The sequence below is a fragment of the Aedes albopictus genome, chromosome 3 (genome assembly GCF_035046485.1).
Source record: "Aedes albopictus strain Foshan chromosome 3, AalbF5, whole genome shotgun sequence".
NCBI lineage: Eukaryota > Metazoa > Arthropoda > Insecta > Diptera > Culicidae > Aedes > Aedes albopictus.
The window spans coordinates 392,179,169-392,198,967 of record NC_085138.1 but is presented as its reverse complement, the minus strand read 5'-3'; the positions used below and the strand labels follow the sequence as shown (position 1 = coordinate 392,198,967).

Here is a 19,799-nt window from a genome sequence, read left to right as displayed (position 1 = left end):
TGACAAGATGATGAGCGCTGATAGATTCATAATTGATTGATGCTTTCGAAGCGTGTCTTATCTGGGGTGAAGAAGTGTGGTTTGCCTTTCGGGAATAACGCTATCAAACTCACTAAAGTTTGCTTGGTTAAGAAATGAGTCACGAATCTGAATATAGACTTGATCATTATTTTGCAGAGTGCATGGGAGATAATGAATCTGGAGCCAAGGCTTACGAGCTGTTCTCAACACAAGCCTCAAAATCAACGAAGACATTGTTTTCATACTTCGAATCGTCAAGCAAACCTTCCATATACTTCATATTTGCCAAAACTCTATTTGGGATGGATGCTTCTGCAAGTATTATTTTAGCTGCCCTAACAAGCACTTTATTTCCTTTTTAAATTGTGTAGGTTGAGTTGGGGTCTCCAGTTAGCCTAGTGGTTAAGGCTATGGATCGCCAATCCAGAGACGGCGGGTTCGATTCCCGTTCTGGTCGGGAAAATTTTCTCGACTTCCTGGGCATAGTGTATCATTGTACTTGCCTCACAATATACAAATTCGTGCAATGGCAGGCAAAGAAAGCCCTTCAATTAATAACTGTGGAAGTGCTCAAAGAACACTAAGTTGAAGCGAGGCAGGCCAAGTGCCAGTAGGGACGTCGTGCCATAAAGAAAAGAAGAAGAAGGTTGAGTTGAACTATTGAGTTCATTACAGCACCACGCTCTAGATTGGTTTTATTGCAATCGTGAAATAATTAAAAAAAAGTCTTATGGTATTTCTGGAGGCATCCCGGGAGAAATTCTGATGGAATGAACTTTCAAATTCCTAAACGAATCCCTGAATACGTTTTTGCAAGGGATCCCGAGAGGAAGAATCACATGAAGAACTCTTAGAGCATTCCCTGAAGGGATTCCTGGACAAATCCCTGGAGAAAATCCCGGCCGAATTCTGGGAGGCATCCCTGCCCAAATAACAATTTGATGCTTTACAAACGCTCTTCCAACTTTAAATCAGCCTTCATTTGAACAAAAGCTTTACACAAGAGATACAGCCCTTTATTCAGCTCCTTAACATCTAATTTTGGTGATTTTATTCAATCTTCAGCTGATTTGAGGCTTATTGGAAGGATTAATATGCGCTTAATCAGTTATCAATTACATTTATTGAATGTATAAAAATAAAAACCCTGGCGAATATAATGAGGAAAGCCTCGAAAGAAACACTGGAGCAATCACTGATGGAACCTTTAGAGATATAGCCGGAAAAATTCTGAGAGGAATTTGTGTTGAAATTCTTAGATGAATTCTTGAAGAAATATCCGGAGGAGTCAATGATGTAGCCACTGTTGGAAAGTAAGACAACATTCGTGGAGAATAAGTAAACTGTGAGTTCGAATGAGTGTAATCAGTTTCGTACCTTTTAATTCCGCCCTAATTGCTTATCCTTTGACAGATACGCGTATTTCGACTACCACTTATAATCTTCCTCAGTGCCAGTGGTACTTGATTATACCGTAATCTGGGCTATAGTTCATCAGCGGGGTGAAGTTGATCACTGTGGGATCCACGTCCTTCAACCACTGAGGACACTACAATTCAGTGGCTGTCATGGTAAAATAAGAGCTGGTTACTCAAGGTTTCAAATTTCAGCGCCTCTTGTACTAGTATACCTCCATGTAAATGATTTAAATATTGCACCTTACGAAGAACTAAGTATTCCGGGGAAACCCTTCCATTAATAATTTGTTCACAGATGTTTTCTGTTATTCAGCAGTTCGGCAAGATTTTTTAATTTACTTCTTTACTTCACTTCCAGGGATACCGCCAAAAATTCCTTTAGGGATTCTTTCTGGATTTAACAAAACTTTTCCAGATTTTGCATAAAAACATAATTCTCGGAGGATTTCCTAGAATAATTTCAACAAGAATTACTCTGAAAATTCATCTAAAGATTCGTCCACATTAAACTCATTCCTGTTCATGTTTTCTGTGAAAGTTTCTTCAGATTTTTTTTTTATAAATTCCTCCAGGAATTTACCTATGTTTTTTTGTTTTTCAGCACTGTCTCAATAAATTTCTCCAAATAATCATCCTGAAACTAGTAAACAGGGATCTTCAAAAACTTATTCTAAGATTATTCAAGATATTCTTTCTTTCTGCTCTTTCTCGAGATATTCTTTCAGGTTATATCAATATATGATGGTAATATATGGAGTCAATATTCAAACAAAATCAGGAACTCTTTCAGATGTTTATTAGAAAAGACTATTCTTAAGCGATTAATTCAGACCTTCCTTCAGCGATTCTTTTAGATTTTTTTTCCAGAAATGATTCAAGAATTCCCCCAAAGATTTTCTCAGCAATTTCTGGAGAAATTACTAAAGAATTTATTCCTGGCTATTTTTAAGGATTTTTAGACGCAGAATTCTTCCAGGTATTTTGTTGTGTTTCTTCAAAAATGTGTGTATCTCTTATTTTTTTTTTGGTGATTCCCTAAAGAACTCCTTCAGGTTTTTTTATTTCCACAAGATTTTCTTGAAAACTTGCTTTATAAATACTCATCAAATCAGAAATGTGGAGTTTGGTATTTCACTGGGATGGAATCACCCCTCACGTGCAGCACACACAACTTACCCAAGCTGACGTCGGTTCGCAAGTGGCAAGAGTGAACGCGGTTGGGTGACGCCTGGAGTTGTTGCTAGGCAAGCAGGGATGCTAACATTGTCCGCTTGACAGTTCGCATCACATTCAAATGCGCTATATCGCCTGCTGTGATCAATCTCCTTTCCACAGCTTTATGCAGTACATCTTATATCTCACAAGAAATTGCACAACAAATTCTTTAAAGAATTCCTTCAGAGGTACCTCCAGGATTTCTTCAAATGATTCCTTTAGAAAATCCTCCAGGAATCCCTAAGAAAGGGGTTTCTTCAAGAATTACAGCAGCACTTTTGTCTGTATTTACTGTATTTACTGTAGAATCTACGGAATCCTATGGGAATCTTTTCAGAAATTTCTTTGAAATTACTTGCAGAGTTCCTTCATGATATTTTTTTTCAAGGAATCAAGAAGGTATTGAGGAGTTTCTGAGGGTAGTCTTCTAGGCATTTATCCAGAAATTTCTCCAAAGATAAGTCAGAAATTGTTTCAGGAATTTTTATCAAGAAATCCCTTCAGAAAATTTTCAGAAACTGTATCGGGGAATCTTCAAAGGTATCACCAGAAGTTTTTCAAGAGATTTGTTCAGACAATTCTAAGCAATTTCTTCAGAAATTTCTTAAGAGATCCTACCGAGAACTCTTCTACTACTTTTACTACTATTGAGGAAAAAAAATCACGAAAGAATATCCTGCAGGAATTCCATTCAATTTTGTAACGGTGCTGCAGAACCAATTTCTTAAAGAAATCCTCATTGGAAAGAAGATCCTCTGGGAGAATCTCTGCAGAAATTCCTCAAGGAAGCCTTGGAGAAGAATTTTCGAAGGAATCTATGCAGACATACCAGCAAATCTAGTAAAGTGCCAGTAGAATGGGCAATATGTGTCATTGTACCCTTGCTTGCGTCACATGGCGCAGTTCGGTCGTCTGAGCGTCCGACCGTGTCGAGCTCTCGACGCATACTTATCAGACACCAGCAAAACAAACTGCCTGGTGGCCGGGTATGCGGAGTGCGAGAGTAAGTCTCGGCTTCATAAAAATAATTCGCTCTCACTTGTAGTTAGTGGGCACAAACAGGAGTGTGTTGTGGATTGGCATCCAAACCGAAAGAGAGGTGAGTTTATTATATAGGAGTGTTCACGGTGCGGCTTCTGAGTCAGTTTGGCTTTCTATTCCGCAGAATCATTACTTGTTCTGTGGCTTAGTTGGATAAAGCGCCAGTCTAGCGAATACGGAGTCGTGGGTTCGAATCCCACCAGAACGCGATTTTTTCACAATTTTCATCTCTTAATCTGTCAATTAGCAACATTTCGTGCCTTCTAGTTACAAGTTTTTCCAGTATGTTTCAGATATTCCAGCAAATCTGGTCAAGTGCCAGTTAAATGGGGGCTATATGTGTCATTGTAATCTATGTAGGCTTTCCAAAAAAAAAGAGAAATTCTGAAAAACTCCAAGGAAGTTTTTTTGAAATTCCTGAAACTCTGCAGAAGTTCCTGGAGACATTCAGTAGTATTCTTGTAGAAGTCTCAGGAAGTACTGTTGTAGAAATCCTTGAATTTCACCTCGAACACCTGAAGAAACTCCTCAGCAATCCTGTGGTGGGAGTTCTCCTGGAGCCATCTGTTGGTGTATTTCGGAGAGAAATCATTGTGTTATACATCAAGAAACGCCTTGCTGAGGTACTGTAAAGATCCTTACAAAAATTCCTGAGATATTTCCTGTAGAAGTTCCTAAGAAATAATTCCGAATTACGTAAAGAATTCGAGGAGAAATTTTCGTATTTATCCATAGAAAAACTACCGAAGAAAATGCTCGAAAAATACATGGAGGAAATCCAGAAGAAGCATCAGTCTAAACTCCAGCTGCAAACTCGGGAGGAATTCCTACCTGGTTCACTAAAAGTAATAATGCAAAAACATTAAGGGAATTCTAGCAGAATTTTCTTGTTAAATACCTGAAGAAGTTTCTGCATACATTCCTGTAGAAATGTTTAATGAAAACTCGTAATTTATTCCTGAAAAAATATCTGATGGACCTCTTAAAAAATTCCTGTACGGATTTCTGAAGAAATATCTGACAAAAAACACTGGTAGAGTTTATGAAAGACTCTTTGAAAGATTTTATAAAAAAAATCCTGTAGAAATTTTTTAGAGAACTTCCAAAAAAATCCATACAGCTCTTTTTTCTAAAAAAAAAAAAAAAATAAAAAATAATTGCGAAAGTAAGTTTTAGAAGGAATACATCGAAATCTCCCCAGAATAATTCTCAAATAAATTTCAGTAGAAATTCTTGCAGGAATATTTGTAGTCCTGGAGAAATTTCCTGAAACATTCTTGGAAGTATTTCTGAAGAATCCGCTGGTATAACTTTTTGTAAGAAACCCTGAAAGATTCGAGGACCGAATTCCTGTAGAAATTGCTGAAGAAAATCATGGATCAATTTTAGAAGGAATAGAATACTTCTTAAAATAATCCTTGGACAAGCTTCAATTTCTTGAGGAACTCCTGTTAGAATATCTGTAGGAAACTTGAGAAAAAATTTAAGTCCGTGGAAAATTTTCCAACTAAGTCTTTGAAGAAATGATTTTCTGAAAGAATTGTCGTGCGGGTTCTGAAAAGATCTATGGAAGAATTGGTAAGGAAACCCATGAATGCTTTTCTGGCGGAATTCTCGGAGAAATTTCTGCTGGATGCTTGAGAGGAAATTTTAGAAAAGTTATTTTTAAACTTTTAAAATTTGGTCATTTAATTGTTTTTTACAAAATGTAGCAGTTTCTTGTAAGACTTTCGTTTACGGAACTTGATAAAGGTCCACTCAGTACATGTTTTTAAAATATTAGTTCAGAATCATATGCATTATTGTGGCCAACAATGAGCAGCTAGGCCAATTCATTCAGCGTCACACCGGTGAATAAAAACTCATCAAGCTGGGGTCTCACATTCTACATCTGTACATCAATAACTTTTGATAGGAAAAAAAAAGACATCTCTAAATGTTTGATATGTTATGTATAAATGTCTCAGCTTTCAATTGATGCAAAAATTTTGAAAATCGGTGGTTGCCATCATGGTAAAAAATTTTTTTGGTATAAAAGTCCATGATGGCGGCCAAAATCAATGTGGTCGACCCAACTTTTTAATATTGTAAATAGTAGCTCTGTTTTTTCTCTTTATAACAACAATTCGTTTTGAGGTGATTTTTGGAGAAACTTTCGAGTTATAACGGTTTAAATGAGCCACCATTTGACCAAAATCGAGGGGTCCGCAAAAATTGTTGTGGCTCTAACTAACGGTGGGTCCATCAATTTGAGTAACCAAATGCATTTTCGTTACTTTTTAGCGAGGATTTTCAGAAAATCGCTACCTTAAACCGGTCTCAGCGAGAATTTTCTACAACCTTTCGTGTTATTATTTTCCCGTCTGGAACATATCCGCGGAACATGCAATGTAAAGCTATTACTTTCACCCGACGTCATTCCCACGTGTCTTATGATTATATGATCAGAACCAGCAATATCGAGCGTGTGGACTCCATTCGTGATCTTGGTGTGATCATAGACCGCAAATTAATACCGTTTTTCTTTTTTAACCTGGGTTGGAACTGGATCGGCGGAAAATGTGTAAACAAACAACGTCAAAAAAAACTTTAGTACAAGCGAAACCGAATTAGGGTTGGGATTGAAACTGTGATGCCATCCAGTCCCAACCCTGGTTGGAACTGCTCAACAAACATTTTTGCTGTACAAGAGTGGAACAAAGCCCCCTCTGAAGCAAACTTTAGCTTAAGAAACTATTATTCAGTTAGCCCTGTTACTTGGGATGGATCAAAAAGAAAAACGGCATAAGCTTTGCCGAGCACATTAGTATGGTAACAGCAAAAGGATTTGCGGTATTAGGACTCATTCGACGGAACTCGCAATATTGCTTCGTTATTTAAAAAAAAATTAAAAACTGAAAAAATGAGGAAATGCTCCAGTTTCGCCTTAAGTATTTGAGGTAACAGCCTGTGGGATAGGTTCACTCATTCAAGACGAAATAAAACTGATTTTATTGAAAAGAATAGAAAAAGGGTGTTCAACTTTCCCCCCAGATTACGGTACTAAATAATAGTAAATAGTACGGGATCGTATAATCAAATAAAACTACTGTTTCTCATCGAATCATGTCCGAGTCTTCTTCGTATGTATTTATTCATGTATTTATTCATTACAGGATACTGGAAAAGTGCACAGTAGATCTCGGGATGAAAACATTTGGGTGTGAAAAGAATGACCGATACTGCAGTTACTCGCGTTACCAATATCATCCAACAATCATGGGCGCAAGCTGAAGCATATTAAGCTCAAGTGACAGCGCAACGTAACACCCGCTTAAGTCATTAGTCGCATCAAACTTGTTGCGTTGCGCGCATGTAGAAGAGGATGAATATTTGTGCTTCCCCTCTTTATCGCGTTCATTTGGTACGCGCATGCCTGCTACATTATTTAGCGTTAGCAGGTACGTTGCGCTTAAGTCGCTTTGCTGGAAGTATAAATGTAGGCACTTCAGTATATATTTCGTATATTTCGATCATCGGCTTATTTAACTTATAACAGATTCGACTTATCTAACATCTACGTTATCGAAATAGGGGTGTCCCTATCCCAGACTATGTAACTTACACTCTCCCTCAAATTCGTACCCAGGCAGACAAACTTTCATCTGTTCGTAGAAAATGTATCCCTCAAAACATGTCTCAACCTTGGCAGTTCCGTCAGCACAGTTGTAGAACTTTCCACAATCTCCCGGATACGGCATTCGTCCTACGAATCCTTCGGGACACGTCACGACCTCCTCTGTAGGATCCTGCTTCAGACACCCGCTTGGATCACCATCCACGCAGAGAATCAGTTCCCTCGAGAATACTTGTCCCTCGGGGCAGACGACTTCTTGCGCCTCGAACTTGTTGCACGCAATGTAACGATCGCAGCTCTCCGGGTGTTCCCGTATTCCGATGACGACGTTTGTGCACAGATAATCGTAGCTTTCGGGTGTGGCAGGATCGCCTTGCGGGTAGCAAGACACAGCAGCGATCGATGCGAGGATTGCCACCGGAATTGAGTGTGTGAAAATGTTCTTCATCGTTTGACTGTTCAACTTGGATTGATGAGCTCTGATAATCGGACGTATGCTTTTATAGAGACACCAACCTGAAATTGAATTATCTTCCACAGTGGCAAATGTGTTTTATTGAATCAATAAAAGAAGACAACCGTCTGTCAGCACGTTTGTAAACATTGTGGACTTTGTCATACGGAGTCATAAACCTGGATGACAATAGAGATTATCGGTGGATAATTGCGACGTCGTCGATGCAATGTGATTCTAGTTGACGCATGAGGCTCGAATAGGGGTTTCCTGCTAGGATATGTATATTTCAAATGTTTAAAGGCTTGTTCTAAATTACACACTACTTTGAAAGTTGTTGGTACTTTTGCAATTCATCCTCGTGCACACTACTAAAATATTTTCAAAAAAAACTGTTGATAAAGCATAATTATTTAAGTAACATAATTTCTATGAAAGCCCAGAACTATACTGAACACTAGAAAAATAAACTTACAAAAAATACATAAAAAATCCGTTGAAAATACAGCATCGTGGCGATGAAAGCAACAATAAATACTCAAGAAATACAACCAAACTGGTTCAGTTTTTTTTTCGTGAAAGAAAGGTCTATTGCTTTATGCTAAAGGACTGCTATTTGCTCGGAATGCAACCCTATCAATATGGGCGAAATCGATTGTTGATTCTGCGAAATTTGGCCAGCAAAAGATAGCGAAATGAGTCAAACAAATTTTAGACTTGGGAAGCACACGAAGAAGCTTCAGCCAGGTGTAGGGCGTTCAGGTGGAATGCCGAGAATTTAATCCGCTTGACTCATCAATAACAAATACCGTTGTAGGTAGGTGTGGTCCAATAAAAAAATATAATCAGATTACCAATTGATTTACTCCCAATTTTGTGGAATTCCTGACTTCTAGGTTATCACCGCTCTCCACTTATACTCATTTCATAAAATTTGTGATCTATATCTAACTTGTTAAGTCGCGCACATTAGCCAAGATCATGCTAAGGGTAACAGATTCGAATAGCGGTTAGCTCAAGAACTTTTCATAATGAAATAGAGTATCTTCGTGCCTGCCGAACGATACACAAACTTAAAGTTGTCTTTGGCAGATGAAATAACCCATAGAGCACAAAGCTGAGAAGCAAAATGTGTTCCAGTTGGAGGTATATATACCACGAAAACAACTTGGAGATTCGAGAAAAGTCCCCACTTGTTCGTCCTTAAAAATTTCTCGCACTTACGCAAAAATTGTCTAAGAAATGTGATGCGAACGTCGAAAGATGCCACTGCTCGCGGGTTAATAGCATCTCATGCACCATATTGTGACTAAATGAATTACATTGCCTTCAAAATTCCATGCACCATTTCTGCAATTCTTGCACCTTGCATCTACCCACGCAATGTTGTGAATCACTGAATCATGGTGGCAACTATTGCACCACTGACACATGAAAATTCTTAGTATTACATGCACAACCATGATGTTCACAGAATCATTTAGGTATCCATGCTGATTTCACGCAGCATCTTTCAACTAATTAGTGAAGTCAACACTTTACAAGTCAGTATAACATGCACCATTTTGGCATTTCGTATTTCAAAATTGTATTCCATGTACGTGTACCATGGTGACTTCGGCACCATATTGAATTCCAAGCACCATTTTTGCATTCGTGCACCTAGCCATACGAAATGTCGAGTAGGTATCACTGAACAACGGTGACGACTAATACAGCACACTAACTTTATGCACTTTCTTCAAAGCTTTCCATGCACCATCATGATGGCCACAGAATCATCACGCATTATCTCTTGCATTGTCTTTTAATCAAGTGGGTATCTAATGCATCATACTGGTATGAACCATCATTAAATTTCATACACCATCAATTTCCAAGCATCATTTCAGCGTTTATGACACGAATGCCACAACAATGGTAAAGTGTCGTTAATAAATAGTAATAATAATAAAATTGCAGCGTTTATTATATCATCTAAGCATCTGATGCATTGTTATGGTGTGAGCATCATATGAAATATATTGTTTGTACCCATGCACCATTTTTGCAATTCCTGCACCATTTTTGCAATTCCTGCACCATTTTTGCAATTCCTGCACCATTTTTGCAATTCCTGCACCTAACTATGCCACATGTTGATAATCTTCGAATAACGGTGACAACTAATGCAACATACTAGTATCACGCACCTTCTTTAAAGCTTTACAAGCATCATTTCAGCGTTTATTTTATCGTCTAGGCATCTTATGCTCCATTACGATGTGTTGCACATTTGATTTTGATGCACCATTTTGGCATTTCGCATACAAAAAAGCATTCCATGTACCTGGACCATGTTGATTTCTGTGCCACATTGAGTTTCCTGCACCATTCTTGCAATTCCCGCAATTCCATCAAAATAGCATTTCATAACCCATGTCGACTCTAATGCATCATACTGACATCATGCACACTCTTTGAATGGCATGATCCATATCAGCATTCTATGCACCATCCTAACGATCTCAGTGTTATCAAGGGATCCTATACACCATGGTGACATCATGTACCTTTATGGCCACCCGCAATTTGATTTGTATGCATCATCTTATTTTAACACCATCTTCAAATCGCTTGTTTCATCTTAGCATTCTATATATCAAATTTCATTTACTTGCCACGCATGTACTATCTTGAGGTTTCATTGATTATGGTTTATAACGTACCATACTCACATCATACATATTTTAAAAATTCTATGCATATGCAATAGCATTACGTGGATCATTTTGAGTATCATTCTATCACCTCGTGGAATTCCTGGAGGACTCCGTGGAGGCATTCAAGGAGAAATCCCAGGAGGAATCCCTGAAGGTTCTTCTGGAGGATTCCCTGAAGGACCTTCTGGAGGAATTACTGAAGGAAAGCTTGAAGGAATACTTGGGAGGAAGCATTGAAAAACTGCTGGAGAAGTCTCTGGAAGAATTTCTAGAGAAACTCCTATAGAACTTCCAGGAGGAACCACTGAAGAAATTGCTGGAGAAATAATTGAAGGTACTCCACGAGGGATTTGTGGAGGAATTCCAGGACAAATCCCTGGGGGAATAACAGGAGGAATCCTTGGAATTATTTCTATACGAATCCCTGGAGAATTTCCTGGAGTAAACTCTGAAGAAACCCTGGAGGAATTCCTGGAAGAATCCCTGGCGGAATCTCTGAAAGATCCCTGGAAGCATTCCTGATGGAATCCTTGGAAGAATGCCTGGAGGTTTTTGTGCAGGAATTTGCTGGATGAACTTCTGGAAAAATACCTGAAGGAATTTCTGGAGGGACATTTGGAGGAGTTTTAGAAGAATTTCTGGAGGAGTTCATTGACAAGCCCCTGCAATGAATCCTGGAGAAATTCCTGGAGGAACTTGAAGGAATTATGAGAGCAATTCTTGCAGGAATTCTCGGGGGAATTCCTGGTGAAGTCCAGGAAGAATTTCTGGAGGAATCCTTGGAAATATTTGTGGACGAATTTTTGAAGTAATTCCAAGAGGAATTCTTTTAGGAATCCCTGAAAAAATTACTGGAGAAATCCCTGAAGGAACTTCTGAAGGAATTCCTGAAGGCATTCATAAAAATAATATTGCAATAATTTCTGGAGCAATCCGTGGAGGCATTTCTGGAGGATTTTTAGGAGGAATCCTTGGAGGAACTTTTGGAGACGTTCCTAAAGGAATCCTTGGAAATCATGGAGAAAGCTTTGAAAAGTTCCTGGAGAAATCCCTGCTGTAATCCTAGGAAGAATACCCAAACGAATCCGTGAAGGAATTCTAGAATGAAACTCCTGGAGGAATTTCAGGAGAAGTCCCTGAAGAACTTCTGGAGAAATTTCTGGAAGAATTCCTGGAGGAATCTATGTAAGAGTTTAAATATGAAACCCTGAAGGAATTTTCAGGAGGAATCCCTGAAAGAATTTCTGGAAAATATCTGGGAGCATTTCTGGAGAAATTCGTGGAGAAATCCCTAGAGGCACTCCATCCAAGGAATACTTATATGAATTGCTAGAGGTAGTTCTGGAAAAGGAACTGAAGGAGGAATCCCCGTAAAAGAATTCCTGGAAGAATTCGTGGATGAATTGCTGATAAATTCTTGAAGGACTGGAGAAATTCATTGACGAATCCTTAGAGGAATTCCTGGAAAAATCCCTTAACCCTTTGGGGACGGATGGGTCGTATGTGCCCAGCCGAGAAAATCGATCATCACAAATGTGTTCTAGACTAGCGAGGTTGCATCTAGAGAGGCAAAAACGCCGTCTCCAAAGGGTTAAAGAATCTCGGGCGGTATCTCTGTAAGAATTTCAGGAGAAATACGTGAAGAATACCTGGAGGTAACCGTAAAGGAATTCCTCAAAGAGTTTCATGAAGAATTCCAGGTGGATTTACTGGAGGAATCCGTGGAGGCATACCAGGAGGAACTCCTTTAGAAGCTTCAGGAGGAATCCCTGCAAGAATATCAGAAGGAATCGCCGATGGATATTCTGGAGGAAATCATGGAGGAATTAAAGGAGGAATGCCTGAAGGAATTTCTGGAAAAATCCCTGGAGGCGTTCCCAAAGTAATCCGTGGAAGACTTCCTGGAGGAATCTCTGGAGGAATTCCTAAAGAAATCTCTTTAGGATCCCTAGGCTATTTTTGGAGAAATAATCTAGCCTTCCTGGAGAAATTTCTGGAGAAATTCCTGGAAGATTTTCTAGAAGATCTTCTGGAGGAATACCTGAAGAAGTCCTAGAGGAATCCCTGGAGAAATTACTGGAGGAATCCCTGTATGCATTTTGGGAGTTTTTTCTGGAGAAATTCCTTCGGGAATTCTTTTTTTTTTGAAATTTCTGAAAAAAACTCATGGATGAATGCCAGAAGGAATTTCCAAAGAATTTCCTGGATTAAGGCCGTTACAAATATTTATTTCACTTTTTGTCCCACCACTCTTTAGCTGGTCGAGGGGGGGGGGGGGCGTATGAAAAAATAATGCATTTTGTCAGAAAAATATTAAAAACTCATCGGATTTGTTAAAGAATTTTTAGCAAGACTCGATATTTTCATAAATATTTTTTTATCTGCCCCCTCAAAATGTCATTTTGAGCCGAAATTTTTTGAAGGGGGGGGGGGGGGGGGGGGGGGGAAACAAAAAGTCAAAATTAAATTTGTATCAGCCTAATTTCTGGAGAAATTCCTAGATGAATCCATGGAGGGATCCCTCAAAGAATTCCTCGAGGAGTTCCAAAAGGAATTCCTGAAAAAGCTCCGAGAGAAATTCCTTTAGGTTTTTCTGGAGGATTTCGTGGAGTAAATCCTGGGGAAAACTAGAGAAATTTTAGCAAACAATCCTAGAGAATTTTCTGGAGGAGTTCCTGGAGGAAATTCTGGAGGTATTTCTGGAGAATTTCCTGGAAGAGTTCTGGGAGAAATTGCCTGAGGATTATCTGGAGGAATCCGTGGAGAAATTCCTGGAGGAATCCGTGAAGGAATTCTTGAAGAAAATTTTGGAGAAGTTCCCGGAGAAATTCCAGGACAAAGTCCTTGAAAAATTCCTGGAGAAACTCATGGAGGAATTCATAGAGGAATCGCTGGAGGAATCACTGGAGAAACTCCTGACTACATTCCTGGACAAATTCTTGGACGAATCCATGGAGGTATCCCTGAAAGAATGCCTGGAAGAGTTCCGGGAGACATTCCTTTAGTGTTCTCTGGAGGAATTCCAGAAGAAATTCTAGCAGAAATTCCTAGAGGATTTTCTGGAAGAATCCCTGGAGGAATTCCTGGAGGAATTCTTGGAGTTTTTCTGGAGGAATTACTGGAGGAAATCCTGGAAGAGTTTTATGAAGGGTTTCTGGAGAAATTTTTGAGGCTTCCTGTAGAAATTTCTGGAGGAATGTCTAAAGGAACTCCTCGATGAATTTCTGAAGGAGTCGAGATAATGACTTCATATTAAAGTTTCGCGTTTCCATGAAACTATCACCATCCGAACCCTCCTCCAGAATCCCAATATGAAGTACTTGGCGATGTTAGCCCCACAGCATGTTGGAACCCCTTCTTGGGAATTCATATTGTGTGTAACACTATGACTATATCTTGTATGTACCATGATCATATATTGCACCAACGTTGTAGTGCCCCCTTAAGCAAGAACCCTGCGCACGCTAATGCAACTAAAACGTTGATTTGAACACTGTGAAGTACTGCTAGAAGTTTCGATGTTCGATCACACACCATCCACCTTCCCCCCCCCCCCCTCCTTAACCCAAAAATAAAAACTAAACAAAACAGCAAAACGTTTGACACTAATGAATATTCGATTGAGTTTAAGAAGGTATTTAAATATTTAAGTCTTCTGTTTTCTCAATTTAAAAGGGCAAGAGTTTCTAAATTGAAAACGTTGATTTGAACACTATGAAGAACTGCTAGAAGTTTTGCACAGCTCACTTATTTCGACCAGTGATCTACTTTCAACCTGGCAAATTATACCCCGGAGAGATTTTTCAAAATTAGCCCCACCCTAATGGTACAGAGTGGTAAGAGCAGAGGAACGAGTCCACAACAGGGGACTGTTATGGTCTTCTTGTTTTCCAACCCCGCATTAAAACTATGCTGCTGTGTTAAAAGATAGGTTGTCAGCTTGAGCCGTACGCTTGAGCCGTAGTTATGTTGGCTACGAAAACATTGCATTTGTGGGATAGGGATGCCACTTCCTTGGTCCACAATCGTAAGAAACGGCAGCACAAAGAGAGTGTAGTAGCTGAAGTTCAGAAAAGCTTGGATCAGGACAATTCGCAGAGATTTGAGGAAACTTTGAACAGTTGGTTAAAGAAGGCATACTAAGAAGCTTTAGAAGTTTTTGAGTATCCAGTAACGCGGTTCAGTGATCGTTCCTTGTTGTTCCCTATTATATTTGAACATGGTATATAAATCGGGATTGCGTGGGTGGGGGAAGTGGTTGGATGTTAGCATAAGGAAGCTAAATGATCTGGTTTCCGGGAAAAAGTTCATGGAGTGGCTAGGCTTATGTCACGAGGAAACAACCATAATATTGTTTTCCAAATGTCTCCATTTAGCATACCCTGCTACAACAAATCATCAGGTAGATCATTCCGTTCTAATATGACTCTGAAGCCATATTAGCTCAAGCTGATCGTTATCATCATCGTCATGAAGTGATACTGAAATATTCGATGGGAAACTAAAAAATGGTTCGTGGCGCCAACGCAAGAATTACGAGTTGTATGAAGTGTATAAATGAACAATAAAATTCAGCAGACTTCAGTGGTCTGGTCACGGCATGATGATGCTGGAAGAAATAACAGCGAAACAGGGGGAAAAGAATTCAATCCAACGAAGATGATGCTGTACCATATGCTCAGTTCAAAAGTAAAGCTACGCTGTATCCAACAAGGTGCTAAGGTTGGCAGGGATGGGAACACTCACTTCCAGAGAGTTACACTCACTTGCAGTTTTCTCAACTCAGATGCGTGCTATCAAGACACGATGAATGGACGGTGATTTTGTCTGAAAGTTTGCCGAATAGAGTAGGGGTCGCACACGCATACCAAAGTCGTTACAGAGCTGTAAAAGCGACTCTCCACGAGGTGAGTGTAATTTACATTCACCTCGTGGAGAGTTGCCTTTGCAGCTCCCTCATGACTTCGGTATGCATGTGCGATCTTTACTCTATTCGACAAACTTTTAGACAAAACCACAAGGCAAAAGTCGTCCATACATCGTTTCTTGATGGCACGCGTCTGAGCTGAGAAAACAGCAAGTGAGTGTAACTCTCTGCAAGTGAGTGTTCCCATCCCTGAAGGGTGGAACCATGAAAAAAGTTCTAAAGAATTCAACGTTTTCATAAAATCGCATAAACTTTTGTTTGTACCGAGTAAATGTGCAGAAGGTTTAAATATTAGTTTTGCAACATTTAGCTTGAATTGTGGATTAAAATCAAGCAACCGTTCCAACACTAAGTACAATGCAATCAAACTCAGTACATTTCAAGCTGTCTGGATATGTGTAATAACATGACATTTATTTCCCACGAATTGTCAAGTCATCAGCCCAAGCTCATCCATCAAATTCACACGCGAACAGCAATGGATAATGGATAATGGTGATTCCCCATGCATTTGTTACCGAAAGTGAGTGGTTTAATTCTGGGGCAAAGTTTGAATTTAGCCACAGCGATTGATGATAAATTCAGATTTTTATGCATCATGTCGTCACGATGCATTTCGAAGAATTTCAACCCGCACTGTCGCTCCCGATCATCACCGGTAAGCATGGTGGACAATAGCAAGTCAAATCCCACCCAAATAAAGATTTGTGTACAAACAGAGCTAGCACCGTATCACGCGCAGATATGAACTTGTACAAGTCGAAAATATAGCCCGCCTTGAGGTTCACTCATCTGGCAATTTACTCAATTCAATGGCTCTGGGAAAAAAGCCATAAAACCCGATAAGCTATCCGGGCCTACCGTGGGCCCATGTTTTGGCTGCTGAAGGCAATCCCATCCGACGACGTAAGCAATCAGCGGTCCCGATTCACTAAATGTGGGGCTTAGGCGATTACAGTGATTCACCTTATCAGCACGCGGCTCCTTCTCTCCCGTATAAAAGCCGGTTGTCTATCAGTTGTCGAAATCATATCAACAACAGTTTACAGTGTTATTAGATCGAAATCGATATTCTTGGAGAACGCAGCCAACAAAATGAGGTCGTTAGTTTTTGCGTTGCTCGTAGCGGCGATACAAGGCGGATCAACTGCGCAGACGGAAAATCCTTGTCAGGGGATTCTCAGTGGCATATTGGTGAGTCCGGATGTGTGCTACGAGTTCATTGTGTGTTACTTGGAAGAAGCTGAAATCGTGAATTGTCCGGAGGGCACGATATTTTCCACGGATCTTGTGACATGTGTCCCAGGCAATCAGCAAACATGTGTGGAAGGATTTCCTGAGGATCCTGAAGAAGATAATCCATGTAGAGGAGTGGTGCTGAGTAGATTTCCTCATCCGGAGAGCTGCACAAAGTTTAACAGTTGCTTGTTGGGAAGTTTGAGGGAGCATACCTGTCGAGACGGATTTGTGTTCTCACGGAGATTCTTCATTTGCTTGCCGGGTGATTCGGAGACTTGTAATGTGCAGATTTTACCAACGACAACAACTCCTGCACCCGGAACTATAAACCAAGTACCTATTGAGTATTGCGTAACAAACAGTAGATCCTTCGGACGGTTGCCACACCCACGGCTTTGTACGCACTTCGTCCGGTGCCAGCTTTGGATTCCTACAGTGCAAGCATGTCCCAGCTGGACAGTATTTAACGAGAGGCTACGTATCTGCATTCCGGGTAATCCCAATACCTGCGCTACGTTGATTAATCCGGAGGGTACCACAACTACCACATTGGCTCCGATAACGAACGAAATTTGCGAAGGAAGGTTGTTGGGGTTGATACCTCATCCACACTTCTGCTACATGTACATAAGCTGCCGGCTGGGAGTAGCCACGGAGCACGAATGCCCTCGATTGCATGTGTTCTCCGAGCAACTCTCGATATGTCTACCGGGAAACCAAAGCACATGCACAATAATAGGGCAGGACTGAAGATGCACGTGGAGCCATCTCGAATATTGATAATTTGTTAACTGTGATAGGTAGTAAGAACCTTAGAAACTAAGTTAGTGAGATCGAATAAAAACTATAGTATATAATACCGTGAATTTATTTCTTTCTTTCTTAAATAAATAGTATTTCCAGAGCTAGTGCTGGCCTAAGTGCGAAAATTACATCAGTTAAAGGCAATGCGAATTGCTCACTTTTGAGCTATTTCAGTTAAAATAAGATTTGGGTGGGTCTGGGTCATTTGAGAGTAAGTTTTTCTTAGCGTGCATTTCATTTTGATTAATACTCTGATAAGAAATATTTCAACGTGGGTGTTTATTTTCGAAAAAGCTAAGAAATAAACCTCTAACAACCTCACACCTAGAAAATAACCACTTAGTCACTGAGTTAATCCTACTCAGAAATCGATAAGTCTTCTGTTTTTCCTACCCAACAAACATTTTTGCTGTGCAAGAGTGGAACAAACTACTCTGAAGAAAACTCTAGCTTAAGAAACTGTTATACAGCTAGTTCTGTTACTTGGTTACTTAGTTCCAGCTCAAAGTTGGACAATTCATTTGTAAATGGTGTCCAACTTGTAACGAAAGGGAGATAGTACAAAATGCTTATCGATTTCTGAGAAGGACCAACTCAATACACTGGAACGTCTTTTTTATGCAATGAATTAAATGCTTTGACTGTTTTCTTACTCTCCGTGTCGACCAATGTGGCGCTAGCTTCTATGCGCGAAAGATCGCTAAAAGTAAATCGCAAAAATATTGTATGGCGAATAGCACCTAATGGCGTATTTCTCGAAGTGAAACACATTATTCGGAAAAATATTTGGTAGCGGTTGTGCATAATGATGATCGATTTGGTGCCTACCAAATATTTTTTCGGTAAAAGCTTTTCATTTCGAGAAATTCGAGTTTAGATGCTTTTCGCCATACAACATAAAATCATTCTACTCCTGTTGAGCAACATTGAACGCACGCCCTGCCGGTAATCCATTGGCTGAGGGTGCATAAATTCAGATGGCCTTGACGGTCAAGTGGTTACCGTTTCTTATTCATATGCAGAAGATCCTGGGTTTAATACATGGGCCGTCCCTTTCCTCCTAATTTGTATCTTTATACTTTATACTTTCACTCTCTTCGACATATAGGGTATGTGATCCATCAGTAATCTCACGCTCCCATATTCATCCTATTCGAAAACAAGCGATTACGGCACCGATTGATTCCGTTCTTTTTGTTTACATGGGTGCTCACTTCTAACAAAAAATACAAAAATAAGAAACAAGACAAACAGCGCTTCAATCCTTTGTTTTTCGTAGGATGAAAATGGGAGCCACATGCTTAATAAGGGAACTAATACCCTACATCTCATGTATATTCGAATGTTCGTTTCCCTTCTTTCCAACTTTTCATTACAGCACATTGTCAATCTATCATATAACGCCTACAAGTTATGCAATCAAGCAAACTTGTGCCGCTTCACAGTAATCTTCACATAATCTATCACTTAACGCCTGGCATCCATGCACCAATGCATGAATCTTGTGCAAAAAATAAAACCTTTTCCACCAACACACCGACATCCGCATGCCCTTGTTGTGCAGGCGCAGAGGGCTCAACGGCCTATTGGCAACAAGCGATTGCAATCATCACTTCCCTCCCCTTCCCCACATTGACCAGCAACCTGACGCAGCAGGCGCCATTGTCGCCCAAAAATAAAAGACAACCAACGTTCATACACTGAACGGCGGCTTGCGGTGAAAATTACTATTCTGAGGGTCAATTTAAATACACAACGCCACTAAATTTGTGCAGACTGAGTTTCGTTTCAATTCAACAGAATTATGTTTTCAATTTTACCATGGACTCGATTTTCAATTAAAAAAAGTTCCTGTTGGCAACCGGATTCGAACCAAGAACCTTGACATCACCAGGCTCGCACGCTACCACTCGGCTATCGAACCGGTTGATATGAGAGCAAACAAAACGCACACAAGAAGCGTTGGTGGGTCGATGATCATGTTTTGCCATGGTAAATTTAAAAACATTTTTATGCTTGTCATTACTGCAAGCCGCCTTTCAGTGTAGGGTTCATTCACAAATATCATAACGCCAAAATTGGCCAATTTTGTCACCCACCCACCTCTTCGTAACACTGTTTGTATGGGAAAAAAATAAATTATTCGGGCTTTAACACCACGAAGGACACCCACCCACCCCCTCGAGCGTTATGACATTTGTGAACAAGCCCATACACTGAAGATGCCTGTTAGTCCCAGAAGCTGGTTGCTTGTATGAGTGAAGCTGATATGGCGATTACTAGAGTTAGAGTAGCAGCTGCGGGCGGTCAGTATTTTTTTTTCATTGCCTTTGGGTGCATAAATTCAAAATGTGCATAAAAT

The 19,799-nt window shown here is 39.9% G+C and overlaps 2 protein-coding genes across 2 annotated transcripts; one reads left to right on the top strand and one right to left on the bottom strand.

Moving 5' to 3' along the window:
- Nucleotides 1-7,276: 7,276 nt before the first annotated feature.
- Nucleotides 7,277-7,759, bottom strand: LOC109414406 (protein obstructor-E-like). The gene has a single exon (XM_019688212.3). The coding sequence runs from the start codon at nt 7,757-7,759 to the stop codon at nt 7,277-7,279; it is 483 nt and encodes a 160-aa protein (XP_019543757.3).
- Nucleotides 7,760-16,402: 8,643 nt separating this feature from the next.
- On the top strand, nt 16,403-17,499 carry LOC109410590 (uncharacterized). The gene has a single exon (XM_019684114.3). It carries the CDS (start codon nt 16,490-16,492, stop codon nt 17,381-17,383), a length of 894 nt encoding a protein of 297 aa, XP_019539659.2. The 5' UTR covers nt 16,403-16,489; the 3' UTR covers nt 17,384-17,499.
- The last annotated feature ends 2,300 nt before the right edge of the window (nt 17,500-19,799 follow it).

What these genes read in the sequence shown, in the direction of transcription:
- LOC109410590 (XM_019684114.3), top strand. Translation starts at nt 16,490, where the DNA reads ATGAGGTCGTTAGTTTTTGCGTTGCTCGTAGCGGCGATACAAGGCGGA.
- LOC109414406 (XM_019688212.3), bottom strand. Translation starts at nt 7,759, where the DNA reads ATGAAGAACATTTTCACACACTCAATTCCGGTGGCAATCCTCGCATCG.